The 25,926-nt window shown below is 34.7% G+C and overlaps 1 protein-coding gene across 8 annotated transcripts in view; it reads right to left on the minus strand.

The window, feature by feature from the left end:
- The window catches only part of KMT2E (lysine methyltransferase 2E (inactive)), an 89,415-nt gene that overhangs the window by 63,373 nt on the left and 116 nt on the right, over nt 1–25,926 (minus strand). Inside the window, exons 1-2 of one of the 8 annotated variants that reach the window (XM_074193974.1) lie at nt 19,128–25,609; nt 542–726 (exon numbers count right to left, since the gene is read on the minus strand). In XM_074193974.1, the coding sequence (XP_074050075.1) occupies nt 542–612 (71 nt within the window). In that variant the 5' untranslated portion in view covers nt 613–726; nt 19,128–25,609. Of the gene's footprint in view, nt 1–541; nt 25,611–25,926 lie in introns of those variants that run through there. The other 7 variants (XM_074193972.1, XM_074193971.1, XM_074193973.1 and 4 more) reach the window with 7 other exon arrangements.

Here is a 25,926-nt window from a genome sequence, read left to right on the forward strand (position 1 = left end):
AATAGCTTCTAAGATTACACAGCCAAGAAAAAGGACTTGAATTCAGGTCTTTTTAGCTCGAAGGCTGCCAAGTTATTCACTATTATATTGCCTATCACGACTAGCTTAAAAACATTTTTCAAGTGCCAGCAATATAGCATAGGAAAAGATATTCAAAACTAGAAAATACTTCAGAATTCAAGTTAGTAATTAAAACTAATAAAAAAATAGCTAACTAAATGATATTATGTATTTCTGCAGTGAATAACTGCAGTACAACCTTTTTAAGAAAAAAAAATGTTTTAAACATTGGCTGTTTAAAATTAAATAGTTCCAATGTTTCCTGCCCTCTAGCCCTTAAAGATCACAGAATACCAGAGTTGGAAGAGAGTTCAGAGGTAATCTAGTTTAAATTTTACCTGACCAAGAATGCCCTCTACAATATCCAACAAATGGTCACCCAACCTTTACCTGAAAACCTCTAGTGAGGGAAAACCCCTGCCTCCCAGGGCAACCCATTCCACTTTTGGATAGCTCTAAATTTTGTTACAGTAATACTTACTCTGAGCCTGCAGCCATTTCCAAATATGAAGTTTCTGCTGTATCAACCCCCAATGGGATCACTATGCTCATGACGTTCGTTTCTGATAAATTCGATTACTACGGAGTCCTATGCATTGGTATCCAAAACACTGGGGCATGCCAGCCACAGTGCTCATTGCAAACATCTAAGTGCATCCACAAACCCTGTTTAAAAGAAAAAGGAACAAAAAAAGCTTCAGAAAAACTTTCATATGTTTTAAGTAACAGATATGGTATATAACTGATAACGGGTAATAGCTGATGCTTCAAGGTTTACAGAACATGCACATTAAAGCACTACAAAATGCTTTAAAAGAATCCTCTACATACTTCATCTCATTTGAAATAAGAAAATTTATGCAATACTCAGTATCGTTACTTGCCACAGTTATTTCTGTAGACTTAAACTGTTTTTTACTTCAGCTTATCTGTCTCTTTTTCAACAAATGAGTATTCAATCCAGGAGACTATCAAACAGGAGAGAAATATATTTCTAGGTCATTTTCTTCTTTAAGAAACAGAGCATATAGTATAACATGAAAGATAAAAATAATCATGCGATAAAATGGTTCTTTTAAAAAAGTATTTAAAACTTCATTTTGAGAGCCATAGCATAACCCTGCTATAACACTGTTTTAGATATATTATCATCCGTGTTCTAACTTTTTTGCTCTTTAGAATAATATATAACAATAAATATTCAAAAGGGCAGCTAGGTAGTGCAATGGAGAGTGCTAACTCTGGCATCAGGCCAACTCATCTTCAGGAGTTCAAATCTGGCCTCAGACACTTTATTAGCTTTGTGATCCGGGCAAGTCACTTAACACTGTTTGCCTCTGTTTTCTCATCTGTAAAATGAGCTGGAGAAGGAAATGTTAAAACACTCAAAAATTTTTGCCAAGAAAACCCCAAGTTGGATCACTTACAATTCAACAACAACAAAATATAAAAGAGATGTAATGTGACCTGTATCTAATCTAAAGTATAATGAAATGTTTTATGTTTTTTTCCTAACATGTTGGCCAGGCAACACTAATAAAACATTCAAATCTTGTGGTAAAATTGAAAGAGCATGTGCTCTGGGGTCAAAAGATCATGGTTAACATATTGGCTAACCACTCATGACCCATATGATCCTGGACAAGTCCTTAATCATCCTGTAAAACGACCCTTTAAAGTTCTATATCAATTGCTATCTCATGATCCTACCATTCATGTACAGAAGAAACTAATAAAGCAGTGTTTAAAATTCACAGGGAGTGAATATCCCTTTATCAACAGGTGAACACATACTCTTCAAGCTGGAGCCCTAGAAAGCTTCCTGGGGAAACTAAAAGGTGAAAATGACACGCCCAAAGTCACAACTCAGCTCTTTCTGGCTCTGAGGCCACTCCTCCCTTATCCTCTATACCAAGAGGTCTCTTCTCCATGTGGTTTGCTCTCCATTAAAATACCTGTACATAATTCTTGGTATATGAATTGATTACCAAAGTTACACCCACGATTCTCTCTTGTAATCAAGAATTGGATGAGTTTTGTCCTAAAAGTACCATTTTAGATAAATCTATAGATTGTCATGAAACAATGGTTTGTGTACCTATAGTTATAGGATTAATTTTGTGTTTTTGTTATGTTATTCCCAAAATGTTTGAAGACCTATGCTCCAGTTCAAAGACTTTCTATCCATCCAGAAACTTGAAACAAGATTGAAAAAGCCCTGTGGAAAAATGTAGGCATTCAGCATCAATATAGATCTGAATTCACAAAGTTAAAAAAAGCTCTTGTTTATTTTCAAACTAGGGCTTCTATGCTTAAAACTCATTTCAAGTATAGGCATGTCCCAAAATTTGTCTAATTTCAAAAGCAATACCCCATGTATCTAGATTATAACCACACAAATTAAAAACTTTCCTTCAAGACTGCAAGTGCAAGACTTAGAAATGGAAAAAAAAATTATCTTACATTCTTCATTAAGAATTTACATAGTTAAGATCTGGGGATAAAGTTAAAATTTTCTATGAGATAAGCATCATGTAAAATAAATTGCAAGTGTTTAACATTCATTTTTTCCCTTCATTCACTTACAGCACTCAGAAAGTTTTGGGTCTAGTAGGTAAAGTCTAACAAAACAAACCTCCCTCTGTTGGAAGTTGCTGAAGTAGGTTTTTTTTAATGGTTAACAAATCATCTAAAAGATAGACACAAAGGTCATTTTACACATTTATCAAATTTACAAAGTTCATCGGAAGCAGCAACCAGGAAATTTAATAATTTATTACTTGAATATACTTAAATTTAAATAACTGCATATTTCCTGTGTCATACTTGGTGTCTTTTATAATTTTGATGTTACCAAGTCAGCAAGCATTTATTAAGTGCTTACTATATATACTGGGCACTATGCATACATTTTAATCATTCAAATATATATGCTTGAATCTTTTTTGAAGTCATGAAAACTAACTAAGCCCTGCCACATAGTTTACTTAACTCTTCTTATGATAATGGACTATATTTGGACAAGGATAGGCATCACAATGTGGCCTTGGAATGAAAGCAATTGAGACGAGGAACTTTAATTTTGGAAGTAATATGCTCTAATCAAATGAGTTAAATTATCTAAAATGCAATAATCATTACATTCTGCATAGTTACTTTTATCAAAAATCATTATCATTATTAAATTTCAAAACTCCTTGAAGAAGCAAAACTTCTAGTTTGTTCAAATGAAAAGGAATTGGTATCTCCTAGCCTTACTTGACTTTTAATTAAGGGTCTTCTTTATCAATACAGTTCTTCACTGCATCCAAATACATCCAGAAAACAGGCTATTTAACATGAGCCAGAAATATTCATTTGCAACAAATTTATTATAGTTTGAAGAAAAGATGTAAAGAACTATGTCAGAAGAGGTTAATTGCAAACATCTAAGTGCATCCACAAAGGTAATCACTCACTACAAGATTGGGTTGGGGAAAAGGTGATAAGAAACCAAACAACTGCCTTCAAGGCAGCTACATCTTTATTCTTGAAAATAGAAACCACTGTTAACCACAAGTCAGCAAAAACAGTGAGGAGAACAAATTATATCCATTAAAGAAATAACGTAAAAGGAAATACCATGAGATGGGTGGTAATTCTGAGGTCCAAGAAAGAATAAAAATCTTCACAAAACCTGTTATCCAGAATAGACCTAGAAACCAAGTGAACACAAGGCATTGAGCTATTTTCCCCCCAAAGGACATAAAATTGAACTACTAACACAGTTACAAGATTAAAAACCCTAAATGTAGCTAAAAATCTTTCTGACAAAGACTCTGGGTGATTTTAAATAAAAGATGCCTATCATTCTTTACAGACATGAAAGCTAAACAATGCCATACAAGTAAATGACTAAAATTAGATATTCAAGAAAAATTTGTGAGTGGGGAAGCCAATCTGAGAAAAGAGAATTTTTTTGAAAGGTAAAGAGAAGACACAATATGAAAAATATCTAAAGTTATAAGAACAAGTAATAAAATGGGATAAAGGAGAAAGTAATATACATAGAATATACTAGTTTATCTTTATTTAGCACTTAAACAGTTCATAAAGAGTTTTTCTTTTCAGTAAATTTATGAGTCATGAGAACAAGTCATTTAAAGAATAAGAAACTGGACCAGTAAGGACCACTGTCACAAGGCTAACAAACATCAAAGTCAGAACTCATTTTCAAATCATCTGACTTCAAGTCTAGGGCCTTTTTCATTACATTTGACTGTCTGGAAATACAAGAACTACATGAAGAATTAAAATATCAGAAGTTACACCCATAGATGAAAAAGTAGAAAGATGAATGGAAGAAAGAATGGAAGGAAGGAAAGGTAAGGAAAACCAAAAACAGTACTAATAAAAAAAAGTGTGTGTGTGTGTGTGTGTGTGTGTGTGTGTGTGTGTGTGTGTTCTGAGGACATAAATCAATGAAAAAAACCAGTTCAAAAGATACCACCACTAATAAAAGTAATGGCAATCTTTGAAACATTATTGAAACATTCATTTAAAAAAATGACCTCACTGAAGTTTTAGGTAAATTCCAGAAGAAAATGACAATTTTTAGAATGATATTCCAGAACCAACAGATTTTCTTATAAATTGGGGTTAAACTAGTTATCATGTATAAGATATACTTGACAATGATTTTTTTTGGTACAGAATGAGTTAAAAGAACAAAAAAGACAGTAGACCCTAGGAAAATTACAACCTAGTCAAGCCTTTATTTCTTCACCTATAAGCATCAAAAAAAAAGGTACCTGATCTCTAAAGACAATTCTCATACTAAATTTCTAATTTCATGCATTAAAAAGGAAAGTTTTCAAAACAGCTCAATGCTCTCCACAAGTACAATACTAGATAGCTCATTATAACAAAGCAATGGTATAGTTACATAATATTTGGAAAACAAATGCTTAAGATTGTTCCCACTATCACTTTCCTAGTTTTTCTGTGGTTAGATGCTTCCTGAGTACCTATCTGCTAGCTCAAAAAGACCTTTTAGGTTATCAAAAAAAAAATGATAGCTAAGAGCATGAAATGCCATCTAGCATAAAAAGCTAGTAGCTGATAAAGTACACACTAAAGAACTGAAGACATTAAAAACTCTGCAGCACTTCTGGCTGCCTAAAAAACAGGGGGCAGAGGTATAACAGAGAAGGGTACTGCAGAGCATTCCAGTTCTTTGGCACATTCTATCAAAGTCAGATTTCTCTATAATAAGGGTTTCTAGAGATGTTATTTTAAGACTAGAAAGGTGCTTTCTTAAAAGAGTTGCCACTATGCAATCCCCAAACTCATATAGAATGATGCGACTACTGACATGTCACTTTTCCTATGACTTTTCCCTCACATCATCCTAATGAGATCTGATAGTACTAAAAGGATTTAGATTATACAATGTGTTTCAATCAGCAAATGAGCTTAGTTTATAGTTATCTCAAGCAAGGGTAGAATGAGATAATATACGTTTAAAGGAACTTCCTATTTACCAAACCATGATCCAAGATCTGTTTTTAAAAAATTTTTCATGAGCTTTAGTGTTTTTTAATCATGAAAAGTGACGAATACTCAGGGAAGCCTGGAAGGATTTGTATGAACTGATGCTGAGCAAGATGAGCAGAACCAGAACAACATTGTACACCCTAACAGCAACATGGGGGTGATGATCAACCTTGATGGACTCACTCATTCCATCAGTGCAACGAGGGACAATTTTGGGCTAACTGCAATGGAGAATGCCGTCTGTATCCAGAGAAACAATTATGGTCTTTGAACAAAAACTAAAGACTATTACCTTCAAATTAGAAAAAAAAATTATCTTATTATGTAATTTTACTATCTCATACTTTATTTTTCTTCCTTTAAGGATGATTTCTCTGTCACCATATTCAACTGAGACCAATGTATACCATGGAAATAATGTAAAGACTAACACAATGCATTCTGTGGGGTGGAGGGGAGGGAAGCAAGAATGGGGGAAAAAATTGTAAAACTCAAAATAAACAAAATCTTTCTTAAAGAAAGTGATGAATACTGATACAGTGATTCTGCTTAAAGATATTTTGCTATAATATAAACAAGGGGTTTTCTGATCTCAAGGAATTTAAAGAAGATTCTTTGTGTTTTCATGAAAAAATATTTAAATGTTCTTGTCTAGGAAGGTAAATATCACAGATTTTAAAAATGAAAAGAGAAACTGGTACCAAAACTTTGCTAAAGCTAAAAACACTTTAAGGTAGTATGGTACTTTTTCTAAAAGAGCTAGTCTTCCAGTAGAAATTTCACTGAACAAAAGTTTTTAATTTAGATTTTTACATTCACACCCAAAAAACCCACTCCTGGAATATTTAGTTTACATTTCAAATAACATCTGAAAACATCATTTTAAATATTAAAACAAAAATTGAGTTTTGGAAATTAAGGCAATTCTTTATTATGAAAGAGAATCTAAGAAATGTAAAAACAAGTACCAGTAAACCACGATTTAAAAAACTTAAGTCGGGGCAGCTAGGTGGCGTAGTGGATAAAGCACCGGCCTTGGAGTCAGGAGTATCTGGGTTCAAATCCGGTCTCAGACACTTAATAATTACCTAGCTGTGTGGCCTTGGGCAAGCCACTTAACCCCGTTTGCCTTGCAAAAACCTAAAATAAATAAATAAATAAGTGAAAAAATAAAAAAAATAAAAAACTTAAGTCAAAATTAGACTATATAATCCATTCACATCTACTACTGTCCAAATAATACAACCTTAATGATAGTTCTATATGAAATTTTAAAAATAAAATCTATATATACTAGCAAGAACATCCTCTTCCACATATGGCAACCATAAATCTTTAAAATATTAACCTTATGAATAAAGACCGTTAAGATACTTCATGTTTCAAAAAACTCATAAATTTCCCTTCTAATTAAAAAAAAATTTCCTTTCAAATTAAAAAAGGGGATTTAACTAAACAAATCCCCAAATCTACAAATTGTATAAAAACTAATTCTAAATTTCTAAAAGGGAAATGTCTTAGAGATGCAAAGTATGATACATCTTTTTCAACATGACAAATCTTCTGCTGGTAACCCCATTATGTAAGTTAATAGTCTCTGGGTGGATAAAACCCTCCTCCCAGAGATAGTGCTAATGGGCATAAAGGGTTACTTATGAAAAAGCATAATCTAGTTACCAAAAAAAAGGAGTAAAAGGACAAAAAAATCATCCAGAAGACTCCAAATGACCAGATATGCATTATATGAAATCATAAAAACTACTATATTTATAAATGTTATATTTTGGTCATTCAAACTACAATAACTAGAGATGACAGATTCAGTATCTTCATTTAAATAAATATGCCAATAAGAGGTAAGAATTTGAGACAAATTCCTCTCCCCCCAAAAAATCTGGGGGGGGGCAACCAAAATAGTTGAGCAGGTATATTACAAAAACCTAATTTCAATCTATGTTGCAATAGACCAATAAGCGAATCAAGGATATAAAAATAAAAGAAAAATCATGAAGGAATTACTACTAATAGCAAGCAATTAGATAGTACTTCAAAGTTTGTAAAATGCTGGACAAATATTCTCTCATTTGATAGCAAATACTATTCTCCAGTCATCTCAGTACATACATTGGGGTCCAGAGATAATAATTCTTCCTCTGATAATTACTTGTATGACCAGGGGACAAGTGACAATCTCTGGACCTCAATTTCTTTGTTTATAAAAATAAGGATAACAATACAGCACCTACTTTAAAGTTGTTGAGAGAATCAAATTAGTTTTTTTAAAGTCTCTTAAAAACTTAAAAGATATAAATGCCAACTAAACTATCATCACTTCCTCTCTTTACCCTATCCCCCTCCCAAACAAACAAACAAAAAAAAAGCAGTTAATTTTGCCTTCAGAATCACTGAAATATCACTGTTGCCATCATGGTCGAAGCACTTATTTCACAACTGGTCTATTATAATAATCTAATGACCTAACTTGGTTATACATTCTCAGTCACTCTCTCTTTACCAAAATTTATCTGGTACAGCATTACTAGATTAATATTTTTTTTAAATAACCCACCTTTTCAAGTTATTGTTCTCAAAATCCTACAATGGTTCCCACTATAAAATTCATCTTGGCATACAAGCTCCTCCATAATCTGATTGTTGTTGTTCAGTCATGTCCAATTCTCCACAACCCCATAAGGTTTTCTTGGCAAGGATTCTAGAGTGATTTGTCATTTCCTTCTCTAGTTCATTTTACAGATGAGAAAACTGAGGCAAACAGGGTTAAGTAACTTGCCTAGAATCATAGCTAGTAAGTGTCTAATGCCAGATTTAAACTCAAGAATATCAATCTTTCTGACTCTTAGGGCCAGTACTCTTATCTACTATGCCACCAAAATTGCCCCCATAATCTGGTACTAATAATTATCTATACCATCTTCTTTCCAATCTAATGCACCACCACTCTGACTTTGCTTACTATGGACTATTGATGTTTCTATTTCTCATACTTGTTTCTTTTGCTAATTTCATTTTATCCTCCAACCTTGAATTGAGGCAAGTCCTCCAAGGTTAAACTCATTCATATATCTGTACCCCACTAATACCTCAAATTCACACAGCCAACAATATAAAGTACAAATTCTCACAAATTCTGACTTTCAGTTCCTCTACTTCCAGTCTCCTCGCTCTAATCAATTCTCCATACAGTTACCAAATTGGTCTAAGGCACAGAACTGAAAATGTGGCTCCCCTGCTCAAAAAATTCAAGGGATTCCCAACAAATAAAATACAAATTTCTTATTTCTCCCCTTTACAAAATCTAGATGTTAAACTGCTCTACAATTTCCTCCAATTCAAAAACCTACTTTTAAAAAAACCAATTCTCCATCTCTGGAATGCTTTTCTCGGGATCTTTTTATTCCTTCTCAATTTTCATTGTATTCTCTATTTGTATACATGGTGTACAGTAGAAAGTTCTTTGCAGTAAGGAAATTTTTCTTTGTCTTCATATTCCCAATGTCTACCTAGCACAAAGTTTTCCCAAAGCAAGCAAAAAATATTTGCTAAATGAAATAGAAAAGGGAAATTGTTCAAAATCTGGATGTTCTAGATCACTAAGAAGATAAAAAAACTGCATTTATGTAGTGTTTTACAGATCTCATATATAGTTGCTTGGTATAAACATCCTAAAATAAGGTGGACAAGGGTCAGTTTATAGAGAAAGAAGCTAAATGGTTCAACCAAGTATTGTAGAGCTTAAACCTAAGTTTTCTGACTCCTCACCTAGTGCTCTCTTCCCAAAACCATGATGCCTCTCTACAAAGATTTGTACTATTTATCTCGGATACATCATTTCACCTTTCTATGTCCCAGCTTGCCTACTAATAAAATGAAGGATTTTGATTAGACAATTCATAAGGTGCATTCCGGCTCTAAATTCTAACAATTTATAAATATACAGAATTTTCAAGTTATTTAGAACATATTTTACTTAAAATAGGGGTCCCAAAACATTTTTTCTCATAATGTTAAACTAAGCTATTCTTTTTCAAACAATAATGAGATCAATTCATGTTGAATGGAGATATGCTAACTCCATAGAAACAAGAATACCTTAGAGCAAGTTTCTTATACAGCCCCTTGACAACTTAATGATTTCCCCTCCTACTCTGCCACCTCAATTCTATAATTACCTTGCCAAAAACTGATCCATTATCAAAACTATCTTTCAAATGATTTATCTTAAAATTGGCATGAGTGATAGGGCTTTATACCAAAATGACCCTACCTACTTATGTGTGGGGGGAGAGGAGTGTAGTATGATAGTGTAGAAAAAAAAGTGCGTGGGAGAATTAGACTGATAGTGCTTTATGTCCAATACATAATTATTATAGAACCCTGTAATCGACAGAGAGGGGGTTAGGGAAAAGAACACCAACATAGACCATGATTCAGCATACTAAAATAGGGAAACAAATCTTAGTTCAAGAGAAAGCATCTATTATTCATTCTTTTGGCTCTAGGGCTTGTCTCTCAGCTCAGCTCAGGCAAGGAAGAGGTGGAAGGGCAGGCTATAGGTTCAAGACATAATTCACATTCTACCAATGCTTTCTTCACAACAACTTGGGGGGGGGCGGTAGAACACATAAATATGAGAGAGTAAGTATGTTATAATAATTTGAAGTAAAACAAAAATAAGTGTGCACCTAGAGCTTTAATTTTATTGTCCAAGTCTCCTATTATGTCAAATTCCTCCAAAAACATAGACCTGCAGATACATAATAACTGATAATTGTTTGGGGCACTAAGAAGTGCTTGTCAATGTCTTCTGGGCTCCAAGACCCAATATACCTAGCTATCTATCAGGACAAACAGTATTATTTCCGTTTTACCCTTAAGGAAATTAAGGCTCAGACACCTTATTTCAACAGGTAAAAAATTTCTAAAAAACAGCAAAGGAAAGAATTCAAGAGGTTGGGATGTTATGAAAGGGAGAATAAGGATATGTGTGGAAAGAAGTCAAACCTCAAAGAGTGGGACAATAGGACCAATATCTACCAGGAATACTCTCTCCACCTCCATGGTGAGGTTAATCTTTCTTCTAAAGAGCAACAAAACAGCTTCAGGGGACCTTCACTGGTCAAAGTTCAAGCTGAGCATTCCTGAATTACAAGCTACTGGGTAGCCTTTAGAAGTACTGGCTTGGCTTCCTAATCACCAAAGGGAGAAGCCCATCTCAATAGAATTGATGCTTTTCAATTTTGGGTGACAAAAGAGTAAATAAGCTTCCCTTCTACTTCCCAGCTGACCAGGGCAGAGCTCTTCCACATAGAGAGGAGAGAGCCCTGACTATTCAAGTCCTTTGACAACTTCAAGATTTCCCCTCCTACTCTGTCACCTCAATTCTATAATTACCTTGCCAAAAACTGATCCATTATCAAAACTACCTTTTCAAATGATTTCTTAAAATTGTTAAGAGTGCATTTGCAAAGCAGTTTTATACTGAAATGACCCTAACTGCTTATGTTGGGGGGGGGGGGGGGAGTGTAGATGATAGTGTGGGGAAAGAAGTACTGGAGTATGTTGTTGAATATCCTTTCTGTATCTAACAAAGTAAAAGATATAATTTTAAAAAAGCAATAAAGCACTGGGAGGTCCATCCAATGATATTTCCTTCCAAGAAAATACCCAGCAACTGAAAAGATCAAACTGACAAAAAAAAAAACCCCAACAATATATAAACTTAAGAGGAAACACAATATATATATATATGAGACTGAGCAGACACAAAGCCTAAATTTATATTTAAATGAAGCTGGGGAGGTGGGCATACCTTATAAAGAAGGTTTTCTCACCAAAGATGAAAGGTTGGGGAAATGTAGGGAGGGAGGAGATAACAGGAACCAGAATTTTTCCAGGTTCACAGCTGTAGATCTTAGGAAAGAAATACAGTACTATGGATTGGAAGAAAGATATATGTCCTACTCTTAAACAATTCTTGAAGACTGTCTTAATCAAAAAATGGACCAGCCAAATCCACAGAAAGAAGATTAAAAATGAGTTGATGTTAAAGACTTGGAAGAAATCTTACCCTTAAAAGCAAAAACTAAATTCATAAACCAAAAAAACCTATCTTTTATGCTAACATACACCCCTGATCCAATTCTTATTTTTCCTGTTTTGATTCACAATAGAAAACTTTTTACAGCAAGTCACCCTATTAATATACAGAACAGAGTGATATGCTTTAGAAAGAAAAAAAGAGGAGAAAGAAAGAGGAAAAATAAGATATTAATTCCAGCAAGACTCAGATCCACCATGCCATCTTACATGGACCATCTTCCATGTTTTCCAATGCTAGCTCTGAAAACAGTAATTAAACCAACAATACCACTTTTGGAAAGGTCAATGTCAATCACTTGCCTATGGCCCTAATCTTTCCTTCTGACTTTTCTATTCAAAACACTCCTCTCATGGATACACCACCTCTTGAAAGGTTATCCTTTTTTATTAAAAATGAAAGTTACTTAAGGGCAAGGATGGACTTGCTTGCTTTTATCTGGAATGCCAACATTCAGGACAGTGTTCTGTTAAAAGTCCTTCCAAAGGAAAACTTTTTTGCTCTCCCCGATTAAAAAAACATATATACAAACACACACACACATACACAACACACATATGTACATATTGCTGTTTGCCATTAAAAAGCTGTTAGGAAAAAACTTATAAGAAAGACATGTATATATGTTAACATATACATATATATGCACATAAACTTAGTTTATACAAAATAAACACAAGGTAATAGATAAGAAAAATGTTACTAAATTAAGATTTGATCCCTATGTCAGGGGTTTTAGGATAAAAGGCTGAAGTGTACTTCACTGGAATGAGAAGCAATCAAAGCGAAGCTATAGTATAAGATTATAGTGCAAATTTCAGGAACAAAAAGAAGTCCAATCTGGCTACACCACGTTATGTAGGAAAGATAAAATATAAAGAGATTAAGTGACTTTTGTAGAGTCAAAAAACTAGTTAAGTGTCTGAGGTGAGTTTTGAACTTAAAATCTAAATTCCAAATCCAGTATCCTATCTCCCACATGATGCTGCCTTTATAGAATAAAGTAAAATCAAAGTTAATAGAGGAGTTTATATTTTATCCTAAAGGGAACTGGGAGCTAATAGAAAGAAGTGACACTAACAAACTTAAACTTTATGAAAGTTTAAGCTTTATGAAAATTAAGTTATATGAAGGACTAACTGGAGAGAAAAGAAACTTGATAGAGAAACCAACCAGGAAGCTACTGTGATACCACAAGTAAGAGGTGATAAAGTCCCAAACTAGAATTATGGTCCTGTGAATTGTGTCAAAGATGAGAATTTCTAAACATTTATCCATTATCTTCATTCTTACATTTTAATAGCAAACATAATTTGCTATTTTAACAAACAATTAATTATAAGCAAAGACTAGGAGAAAATACAGAAAAGTAAACACTAGTTTAATAATAATAATGAATAAAAATAATATCTTGAAATTACAGACTACCTAAGTTGAAAGAATCTTCAGTGGTCATCTAGTTCAACCCATATCAAGAGAAATGATAGTCCTGACTTTACTTGAAAACCTACCTGAAACCCACTACTTCCTGAGACAGTCCATTCTACTCTTTGGTAGGATCTACTGTTAGAAAAGAATTTTTCATGAGGCTATTCACAATTTGACTCAATGATATTGCTCTAATGGTATGAAAGTTTTCTTTATTTCTGGACAAACTCTACCTCTCTGCAAAACACTGCTCCAGTACTACTACCCACAAGGGGGATATCAAGGAGAAAAAATTTAATCTTTCTCCCACACAAGGGTCCCTGAAATATTTTAAGATAGCTATTAGCTCTACTTCCTCCTGGATGCAGAAAACAAAACAGTCCTTGCCTTCCAGGAGCATATATTTCATATGGAAGACAAGCATGAAGTACAAATTGGGGTTCTTTGGGGGGAGGGAGGGAGAAATGGGGACAAGGACAAAGGGAAAACTTCAGTAGCTAGATAGGAAGTCCAGGAAAATCTTCATTCTGAGGATGCCAGTTTAAAATATATATCTCACTTCCTCAAGTCTCTTCTCTTGACCTCTAGTCAACTTCCTCAACACTTCCCACCCCTCTAAAACTGTGGTATCCAGAACTGAATATTCTAGATAAGATGTAAATAGAGAGAAGGGAAGACCAGTTCCTTTTCATTCTACATATTAATTTTCTCTTAATACAATCTAAGACTGCACAGAATCCCTACTTTCCAAGTATCTGAATTTGAACAATTTCACAGAGAATCAATCCCAAGTTGGAAAGTCACTTAGAAGCTATCTTATCTAGTCCAAACCATACAGCTTTTGTTATGTTATACCTTTAGAGACAGTCAATTACACTTTTAGACAGCTCTAATTATTAGACAGGTTGAATATGACTCATATTGACATTGCAGCTTATTAAGAAATTCATTATCTTTCTCATATATATATATATATATATATTCCACTCTGCTTTCCTTCCCCTTACTTAACATATATTTTTTCAATCTGATTTTTGTAACTGTAACAATGTAAATTTCATCTCATTAAACCACCCTGTATGAAATGCAATTATCCAATTTGTTATCAATCCCTTCTAGTTTTATGTCATCCACAAATCTGCTCAATATACCACAAGGAGGCAGCATGGTACAACAAGAAAGAACATTTACTATAGAATCAGAAGACAGATCCCTCATTCAAATTCTGTCTCTGAAACTTTTTTACTTGTGTGACTGAGGGAAGCCAATCAACCTCCCTGAGCCTCAGGTTCTGTATCTGTAAAACATGAGGATTGGACTAGCTGGCCTTGTGAAATCAATGCCAGCTCTGACTCCAAAAATTCTTTGGTCCATCTATGAGAAATCTATGCCTTCAACTCAGCCACCAAGGACAGTTCCTTTTGGCATTCAAATGAAGTCCTCACTCCAAGATGGTACAGACCCATTAATGGCTCATTTTTTTGTCTAGTCATTCAATTGCAAAACAAATACATGAAATATCAATCATCTTACCCCTTTCATCTCTCCATTTTGTCTAAGAGGAAAGTGAGATTGTCAAATACTCTTCTGAAATTGAACCATTTTTACAACTTTCCTCAAATTAATCATGTACAAAAAAATAAAATTTAGACTGACATGATCTGTCCTGCCATCAAGACATAACATTCAAAACAAACTATACTCTTAAAGTGACACATGAAAATAAGACTGTTTCCAATTATTGTTACATTAATACTTTTGAACTTCAATTATTCTATAGACAAAACTGCTATAAACAATAAACAGAAATCAACAACAGCATACTCAAGCTCAAGTCTTAAAATAGGCCCTTTTAAATAAAGGAAAGACAAGTATGTAAGTAAGCTCCAGAACCATTCTCTAATAAATGCAGGTCTCAAAAGAATTATAAATTCTTAATGACTATATTCAATATTATTACAAATTACTATTTAAAAGAGAAAGATAAATCAAAACAACTTTTAAGGTTTTACTTCCCACCCAGAAAATTGGCCAAAAATTGAAAAGATATTTAAAGGGCAGTGGAAAGAAAGCCCACTAATACTTGTTGGTGGAAAGCAGAATTGGTCTATTATCCTTAAAACCAATTTAGAGTTATGCAAACAAGAAGCCCAAACATTTGTATCAGAGGCTCACACCTAGGCATTTATCCTAAAGATCAAGAGGGAAAAAAAGAAAGGTTCCAAAATTATTTCTAGCTATCACAAAAAGTGATGGAAACGAAGCAGTTTCTCATGTGATAGAGAATGGCTAAACAAGTTGTGCTATGTTAATATAGTAAAATATTATTCCACTCTAAGAAATGATGACTGAAGAATTTGGTGAAGTATGGAAGATGTTTAACGTACTGGTACAGAGTAAAGTAGGCAGTCAGGAAAAAAATATGCATTATAACTTGACTACAATGGAACTAGCAAAAAAACTGAACATAAGAAAATTATAATGATCAAGAGTATCAAGAAAGAGTTAAGACAATGGGTATTTAAGACTAAAAATCCTAGTAAAACTTGCCTGCTTTTTCCTTCTATTTTTAGAAAAAACTTATGTTACAAATGATGGCTCACTGAGTAGGGGATGAAAAGGGATATAGTTGGAAATGAAGGGGATGTAAAAAAAGGAAAAGATCTTGTGTGAATGATAGGAAGAAAAAAATGATGCATTACTGTAACAAGTAGGACTTTAACTTTTCTTTTCTAGGAAAGCTTTTCCATATTTTAAATTTACTAATGAACAATAAAAGGGAATAAATAAGGTCAAAGAATAAATTCTGAAGATTGCTAAAAATGAGCCTTTAATTTAGAGTAGAAAATTGAATTTATCCACAATGTGAGTGGCTAGATCAAATTCTAACTAGAGCTGCCAAAATTTAACAGGTTGCTCCTCAGAAGTTGTTTTTAAAAGACTATTTTCATATAGTCTTTATCTGTTATAGTCCTTTCAGTTATATCAGTGTTTTCTTAGGATTCAAAGAAAAATAGAGCAGCAATAGTCAGCTCCTAGATACATATGTATAATAAGTAACTAAGGCATATCTTGTCATAAAACATACTGCAAATGAAAAGAACTTATGTATTACCCTTAACTGCTTAGTAAATTTAAATTTTTTTAAAAAGTCAATTTTTGCCCCTAAGAAACTGAAATTAAACCCCATTAGAATCTGTCAGTAAAGAAGCATTTTTATTAAAAACTTAGTATAGGTATGCTAAACTCTGGGATAAAAAAGGCAAAAAAAAAAATCTGCCTTCAAGCAATTCAAATCATGGAGGCTAAAATACAAAATTAATAATAAATAAGATTTATACAGAGTAAAATGGAATTTTCAAATGTGAAGGAAGAAAGGTACTGCTGCAAAAAAATGGGATGTGAGGTTATTTTAAAAGGGAAAATGGTTAAAAAAAAGAAAACTGGGGAAATTAAAAGGTGAAAGTAAGAGTTTAGAGCAATCTGACTATGAGGCCAGTTGAAAAGGCAAGGATTAGGGAAATAGATTGCCCTTGGAGAGCAGCAGCAAATAAACTAATATAGCTTAGAGGGGAATAAAGTGTAAGACTGGAAAGGTTGAAGAGGCCAGGCTGTGAATAACTTTAAAGGACAAATGGAGAACCTTATAGTTGATTCTGAGGGTAATTATCAGAGAGTCAGTCAAGCCTAGGTTTTTAAAAAAATCATGTGGGAAGTACCATGAAGCAAAGACCAATTAGAAGGCTACTGATTGTAATAGTACAGAAGAGAAGGGATAAGAGTTATATATAAAAGAAGAGACCTGTAATAAAAAATGCATGCTTCGAAGTTGCCTGAACATTTAGATATTTAGTAGTTATTTGTTGATTGTAAATTGCTCTGAATGTCTTTGCATAAGGAGTTCATTCCACCTTCCTTGGAGGTAAAAATCTTTAATCCATCCTTTTCCCCATCCCACCTTCTTCCAGTTCTTCTTTAATCCAATTTTCATTTCCCCAGAACTCATTATCCAAATCCAGTAAGTTGTTATATGTGAGAGAAAAGAAATCAATTTTCTATATAGGGTTCCACTCACCTAATTCTTCTAGGATACTTCCATTTCCCTAATCTGCCTTCTCTCATATTGATAAGTATTATCCATTCTATCTTTTTTAATGTTTCTTTCATCTATTCTCTTCCCTTTTCACTTTCATCACCACAACCTCAAATATAGTCTCTGAGATTATAAAAATCTGAATTCTTGCCCCTTCAATCCATATTGCACTGAAAAGTTGATTTTTTTAAAATCATCACTTTCTCTATGCTACTCTTGTGCCCCAAATTCTTACACTAGTTCCCCAGTAGTGAGAGGATAAAATCCAAATGCTTTTAGTCCAGGTGGAGGATATTCAAAAAATGGCTCCAATATAGTCTTCCATCCTCAATGCACTATTCCCCAATATGATTATTCTGATCTAGTAAGGCTCAACAAATCTTTTTCAAACTGCAGCTACATCTTTTTTCATGTTGGCATAAAACCTAAGACACCTCATCTCTTGCTCCCTCCAACACAACAATTCAATTATTACCTATCCTTAAGAATCTTTCACAAAGATATCTCTATCACAGGATAAGATTCCCAGAAGAGGAAATCTTTGCTACCACTGAAGGTTGACATCTCCATGGCAATGTTTCGAAGGTTGCCTAAAAGTACTGAAACTTTTAAGTGACTTGCCCAGGTCACAGAATCTGTGTGTGTGTGTGTGTGTGTGTGTGTGTGTGTGTGTGTGTGTGTGTGTGACAAAAATAGTGCTCAAACATAGTGCTTCCTGCCTTCAAGGTCAGCCCTTTAGTCACCCCAACACAGTGCCTCACCTTGATCTTACCAGCTGTAGGGCTCAGCCTAATAATTCCCATAGTACTTGTTGAAAGTACTCATTTAAGCATTTAAATAGTTGGACTAGTGATTAACAGGGTCCCTAAAGGTTGGAGATTACTCCTCTGTTGTTGTTTGTCCTTCATTCTTGAAGATGACTTTTGACATCAGGGAGGTGATGCCATGACAAGCACATGAATTAGATTTCAGTGAGGGGGTGCTGTGCTAAGTCACCAGTCTCACTTTCTCCTCCAAAGCCATCTGGGTCCAGTGGTCAGATATGGATCAGGAAGACCGGCCCTGGATGGGAGGCAGTTAGGGTTAGTGACTTGCCCAGGGTGATACAGCTAATATGAGTCTGAGGCTGAATACAAACTCAAGCCTTCCTGACTCCTAGGCTGGTACTCTACCCACAGCACCATCTAGTTTGCCCCTTTAGTCTTCAAAATCCTCACTGAACCAAAGTTTGGAGATTTGTAAATGTATTTCACTATTTATTTAAATATACCTACTTAAGTGATAAAAATTAGGTTTACTCTTTTCAACATTGAAAAAAATATTCGAAATCTTTGTGACCCAAATTTAAAAAAAAAAATACAGCTGTTATAGTTTGCAGCAAATCCCATAAAATGAAAAAAAAGTAGAAAGTATATATGCCCACTCAGGGTGTCTAAATTCTTTTTTCTATCCCAATACAGCTTCTCAAAAGAATATAAATATTAATTCTTTTATTTCTAAAAATGCAAAGCTGAAAATACAAATACTCATTCATCAATAATTCTAAACAGTGAACAAAGAAGCATTGGTACTAAGTTACCTTTGAACACCCTGATGTGGAGGTGACATTGATTTTGTAAATCTTGTTAATGTAGTTTAATGTCTGGCATATTTTATCAAGCTAGGAAGGTTAAGAGAAAAACTGCAGGCTTATCATCAAAGGATCAAACAACCTAGCTAAAATAAAGGATCATCCTCAGTTTGATCGTAATTTGACGTTTTTCATCCATAGTAATTCTATTTAATTGTGAAGAAATAGCAATTGATGTGGCTGAAAGAAATGTCCATAGTGACAATAGCAAAGTTTTTCGGAAAACAATTTATTATGCAGTCATGTCTGACTCTGTGACTCACTTGGGGATTTCTTAGCAAAGACAATGGAGTTGTTTGCTCTTTTCTTCTCCAGTTCATTTTACAGATGAGGAAACCGAGGCAAAGAGGGTTAAGTGACTTGTCCAGGGTCACACAGCTATTGTTTGAGACTGGATTTGAACTCATGAAGATGAGTTTTTCTGATTCCAAGCCCAGTGCTCTATCCACTGTGCCACCTAGCTGCCCCTTGAAGGGTTACCTTAAGCAAAAAAAGTAGAAATTCATTAATTTCTATATGATACATACATATGCTTAGGAGTACATAAAGTTCTAATAAGATCTGTGGAAACTGTATTCAATAAAGTAACTCCCTTCCCCTCTCCTCCTTTACCAAAAGGTAACATAATACACATACCAAAGAATAAAAGAATAGTAAAAAAGAAAACAACTATGAATGCTATGAATCAGGCTCAGTTTTACTTTTATGGAAAAGCCAAAACTAATGCAGCTAGTTTTGAGATTGTTAAAATGTATGGACTACTACTAGAATGCTCTTAAGAGAAATTAACCTTCCCCTCCCATATAAGAACAAAGTATATGCATCTAAAACCCAGGAAAAGAAGATGGTAGGCAATATGAAGACAAGCATTTACAATGGAAACCTGAATAATTAACAAGAAAAATCACACAAGTAGAACTGGAAGGGAAATCCTGTCATTTAATCTATATAACTTCTAAATTTTTTTTAATGCTTATATATGCCCTCCAAAACAAAGAAAAAATGTAGTTGTAAATTCTCACAGAATATACATGAAAAAAATTAAAATTTTGTACAGAATTTTTTTTAAAGATTTATGTATGTACTCTAAAAAATGGAAGTTCATTAAAATGAATATGCTTTTCCTGCCTGGATCAGAAATCCAAGTAGAAGCTTCTCTAGTATTTATGGCAGGGCTACTTGTCTAAGCTTCCTGCTACAAATTATTATTATTTTTTAGGTTTTTGCAAGGCAATGAATGGGGTTTAAGTGGCTTGCCCAAGGTCACACAGCTAGGTAATTAGAAAGCGTCTGAGGCCAGATTTGAACTCAGGTACTCCTGACTCTAGGGCCAGTGCTCTATCCACTGCGCCACCTAGCCGCCGCCCCCCCCCCCCAAATTATTGAAAGTTCTTATGTTTATTTGTAAACTACTTTGGAAAAGGTGTTAAGTATTCTTACAGATGAGTGATCCAATTAGGGTAGTTCCAATGTAATCTTTTTTTAACATCATTATTAGTGTAAAATTTTAACCAATTTTCAGTTTTAACAATACTGCTTATAGTAACTGCTTAGAGAACTGAAATTAATTTTTATATAAGATTCATCTTGCTAAGTAGCTATTCCTCCATAAAAATTAACTGTCAAATATATTCACTATAAAAACACAAAATTCACCAAAAAAAAGTGAAATTACTCCTTCAATTTGAATATAGCATCTAACACATAATTCTGAGGTTAAGGGTCTTAATTTTTTTTTCTAACAGAAAAATCTAGTGTTACATGCAAATACAGAATGAAAAACTGAAAGCCTCACAATAACTCTACAACTTACATAATATAAATTATTCTTGTTCCCATTTTACACATGTGGAAACAGACTTAGGAAAGCAAAAAGTTTCTAAGTGTCAGAGCCGTGATTTACACCAAGATCTGCAAGAATCCAATACTAACATAATATCTCTACCACACTGCCTCTCTAATAGTGATGATTCCATAGACAATTAAAAAAGTTTCTTTATTCATGCCCTCTAAATGTCTTATTACAAAACAATAAAACTTAAGAATTGCTGATCATCATAGTAACACTGCAGATTCAAATGTGACTGTTTAAATTGGTGTTACCCAAACTTGCTTATGAATAAAAGAATGTAAGGTAAGGGGGGAAAAACAACCTAGCTGTAGACTGATTACACATTACTTACTCCCCTTTATGCACTCTTCTGTCCAATCATTTGCTGTTCCTGGAACTTGGCATTCTATCTTCCATAGCCATGCTATTGCCCAGTTTGTCTTCCAAGCCTAGAATCTTCTCCCTCCTCACTTGTACTTCTTGGAAACCCCTACCTCACTTCAAAAGTACAATATAAAGTGTCACCTTCTTCAAAAGGCAAGTAAGTTCAGATTTGACTTCAGATACTACTGAGATCCTAGGCAAGTCACCCAATTCTGGTTGCTTGCTGAACTGTAAAATGGGGAGAAAGTTAGAACCAATCTCAAAGGATTCCTGTGAGTTTCAAATAAGATGACACTGGCACAAAGTAAGCCCTATACAAATGCTTATTTTTTCCCTTTCCTTTGAAAGGCCCTTCTAGAGTTTCCCAGCTGTTCATGTGCTTTTTCTTCTTCCCTCATCACTGTGTTCTCATTTTGTCTATATTCTCCATTTACTTAATGACCACCATGTTATATCCCCACATAAGATAAAGTTTCCCAATGTAAAGACTAACAGACTGCTTTCTGTGGGGGGTGGGGGGAGAGGGTATCGAGATTAGGGGAGAAAATTGTAAAATTCAAAATAAATAAAATCAGGGGGAGGGGGAAAGAAATATAAGTTTCTGAGGGTAAAGTCCTTCATTCTTGGCCTCAGTATCTCCACCTGGGATACAGAAGGCACTTACCCAGTACTTATAAATATAGAAATTTTACATATTTAAGTAAACTGAATGGCACCCTCTAAGCAGTTCTTTATTGTAAATCTACTGTCATTTGTTAAAATAGTTTAAGAATGTAACAAACATTGTCTTACTAATATCTTGTATAAAATAGCATTTTAAAAAAATCCAAAAAACATTCAACACAGTTCTTTGTGTATATTATAAAGTTTAAATTGGGCATCATCCTTGCCTTCATGGAGTTTAATAGTAAATTAAGGGAGGGGGGATGAGACTCATTCACACATACAGCAGGGAATCTGAGAAGAGTTTTAAATAGGGGCATTTCATGACCATGGAGAGTTATGTAAAAAGATTAGTAGGAGAGCAATCAGAAAGATAGCTTAAAAAAAAGGGACTTTTCTTTTTAAGAAACTTGTCAGGTCCATATTTAAAGCACTAATTTCAAAGTTTTTAAGGGGGGGAAAAACACTGATAATCTTTTATCGACAGATATACTAACTCCATGGAAATAAGTTTATATTCGTGATACAAATAATACCAGTAACATTTCTTTCACCTCTCACCCAATAAAAAAATTTAGCAAATATTGCAAGGTTTCCGATTAATACTGTTATGATTTCTTATTTTTCACTTAGAATCCAGCAGATCCTGGAGTTACTTTAACATTATGTCAGAAATTGTTGATAGGAAGTATTTAGGGGGGTGGCTAGGTGGCATAGTGGATAAAGCACCGGCCTTGGTGTTAGGAGTACCTGGGTTCAAATCTGGTCTCAGACACTTAATAATTACCTAGCTGTGTGGCCTTGGGCAAGCCACTTAACCCCATCTGCCTTGCAAAAACCTTAAAAAAAAAGTATTTAGGGAAAGTATTAAAAAAAAACCCAAAATTATAATCTTATATTGCTGCACTTTGAGAAGATGGAGGGCAGGGGTTAGGGGTTGGGCCAGTGAGGTTGGTTGGAAAAGAGGAAAAGAAGAAATATCCAAAGTTGAATTAGGATTCAAAAGAAATTTATATTAACTTCAAGAAAAAAGTCTATACAGACTTTTCCAAATCTATACAGACTTTTCTTTCTCAGAAATTTTATTTTAAAACTGCATTAAAACACACACACACACACACACACACAAAACATACACCCCACCCTTATACAGTATGAAACAACCAACTTTTCTGAAAATTAACTTAAATAGAAAAGAATTCTAACCAATCTTTTTTCACCATGTTTAAAATTTGATTGTCTTAATATTTCTATCTAAAGAAATACTGATTTGCATTTCCCATGGATCAGATGTCTCAACATTCCTCCAAAAATAAATTCCTCCTAACCTTTCAATAAATCCCTCTATAAAGTGCTGACTCAAACTGAAAATTATAGAACTTATAGCCAAATATCTACAGTTATAGATATATTATAGTTCAGGAAACCCCTAAACAAAAGAAAGATCCATTGTAATGGATCCATTGTAATGTCTGATATTTTCAGTATTGAGCCAATTTTTTTTTTACTTAAAAAGGCATCTAAAATAAGACACAAGAATTATCATTCAAATTTTTACATTTTCAAATCAGAACAAACCAGGAAAAAAGTAATTTTTAAAACCTTAAATCTATTCTTCTAATTTTTGTATTTAAAAAACAAAAACCATCAACAAGGTCAATTAGCTAGCTTTGAGATCACAATTTAATTTTATAACATGCAAAATTGTGTTTATTTCAGATCAAATGATGTTAAATATTTCCCCTGGATTAGATGTGTCTAAAAAAGACAAAAGACATGTGCCCATACATTAATGTATATCCACAACTCCTCTGAACAGGAATATATTGATTTGAAATAGCAACTATGCTAGGATCCACAGAATTCAATTCACCTATCCAACCAAAATTAAAACATGCTCATTGAATATATATATATATATGTATGTATATGTATACATGTACATATAATGATTTACAAAGCAGAAAGTTTTTTTAAGTCCTAGAAATCTGCCAATGTGGAATATGAATACACTAAATTATCTGGTATTTTAAAAAGGTGAAAGTTGTCCAAGAATCTTTTAAATATAAAAGTTCTATTCTACTACAGGATTTTAGGTTACACTTCATAAACTCATTTATTTCAGTTTCACAATTGTAGTTTTATTCACTGCCTGCAGTTTTTTCCTAGATTAATACCACCCATAGAATATTAATATCAGAAACACTATGGAACCCACGGCCATTTTCTAGTTTTGTAGATAAAGCAGGCCTCACATCTAGATCATGAAACCTAAAGTAATCTGCAAAACAACTAAATTGCACATTAAAAGATCATTGCATTTATAATAGAATAAGGTCATTCTTAGGGGGTGGGTATTATTAGTAGTGTCATCCTCTCTCAGGCCAGAAAATGCTCAATGTCCAAAAGTCTTTCAATATTTCAGTTCCAGAAATAAAGTAAACATAAACTCTCTCAAAAAAAAACCACAAAATTACCATGGCATGATTTTCTAACCAACTAGATTCTGAAATATCAATAATTTACAGCACTTATGTTGTAGCTAACATTTAAAGGATATATCTAACAATTCATATTTAACAACTTGGAGAGAAAAACAACTACATATTTTTCTGATTCCATATTTGAAGTTTCCAAAACACTATGCCAAGTATTAAAATCTTAATTTTGCATTTATGTAATAAGGATGATAATGTTGATGGTGATTTTACAGGTCAAATATTTCACTTAGAATAGAACATGTAAGATTCACTTAAAAATACACAATTCAAACTGTATAAAATGCAAAATGCTACATAAAAATTGTAATGAATACATTGTAGTAAAAAAAAAAAAAGAACCCGAAATTTTTACACTTTGATGAAGTAACAAATTTGAGCTTGTTTGTATACTTCCTTGAAATGCAGGCAATCTAAATTCAGGCAAAAGGATTGATAGGAAATAACATTTTCCTAAAGATTAAAGCGATCACAGGAATATGTAGCTAAATGAAATTGTGTAACAAAGATACTTTTTATATAATCTCTATTTCCACTTACTCTAGTAACAAATGGAGAGATATGCTTGTAGTTCTTTCTCCCTCCCCCGCCCTCCAAAAGGTTCAACAAAAAATTGCCTTTCTCATCCCTAGTACAGAAACTATTAAGGCTACCTGAGTTCAATTTAGGGGGGCAAAAGGGGGTGTCATTTCATTTCCCTCTCATGGATAGCCAACAAAAATCATCCCGCGGAACCTCGCATTGTGGTTTTCAGCAAAAGAAGAATCCTTTCTTGTAAATGGCTGGAAAACCCGAGTCTTTTCATGTAAACACACTAAGTCAGAGGCATGCTGCAGACAAACGCACTGCATGGGGTGTGGAGGACCCGAGCTGATTAGATTACCACAACATCAGCCTGGGGCCGCCATTTTTAGAATCTCTAAAGGACAAAAGAGGGAAATTGCAGTTTTGACTTCACATCTATAAAACTAACGAAAAAAGTGCAGCATCCCTTCTCTCCTTTATTGAGGTCTCCTCCCTCGAGTCCAGTACGTCTCGCTTCTTTCTACTGGGAAAGACCGCGGAACCCGCGAACCTCACATTATTCGCTCCTTTTGGAGGATGTAAATAAACAGCGGCGAGTCGGCTCTGGACAGCCAGAGCCAGGGGTCACTCCGGTGGGGCTCGGCCTATCTACAAGGGCTGGGCAACACAAATGCGGCTCTAGGGAAGAAGCGTGCGTTTTTCGGCCCCTTTCTCCGCCCGCCCTCGCTCAGTCTCAGGCCAGGAAGACCGTTCGCTTGTCCCGGAGCCGGGGCTCCCCTCGGAGGGCGCCCCGCCGCCCCCGACAGGGCCCGGGGGGAGGGGACTGGCGGGGAGGCCGGGGCTGGGGGTGGGGGTGACCGCCGGAGGGGCGGGTTTACCCTCTTCCCCAGGGGGCGAGGACCTGCCTCGCGCTCACACACACACACACACACACACACAGACACCCCAAAACCCGGGGCTGGCGGCCCCTCCCCGGGCGGCGGAGGCGCCCCCGCACCCCGCCGGCCCCGACTCGCTCTCGGGGGGTTTAACCGCCAGTCGCCCCGGCCCCGGCCCCGCACCCCGCCATGTTCCTGCCTCCCCGGGGGGAGGGGGCAGCGCCGGCGGGGCCCCCTCCCCCCCAGCCCCCCGCGCCGCCGAGTCCCAGGGCGCCCAGGACTG

The sequence above is a fragment of the Macrotis lagotis genome, chromosome 7 (assembly GCF_037893015.1).
Source record: "Macrotis lagotis isolate mMagLag1 chromosome 7, bilby.v1.9.chrom.fasta, whole genome shotgun sequence".
NCBI lineage: Eukaryota > Metazoa > Chordata > Mammalia > Peramelemorphia > Peramelidae > Macrotis > Macrotis lagotis.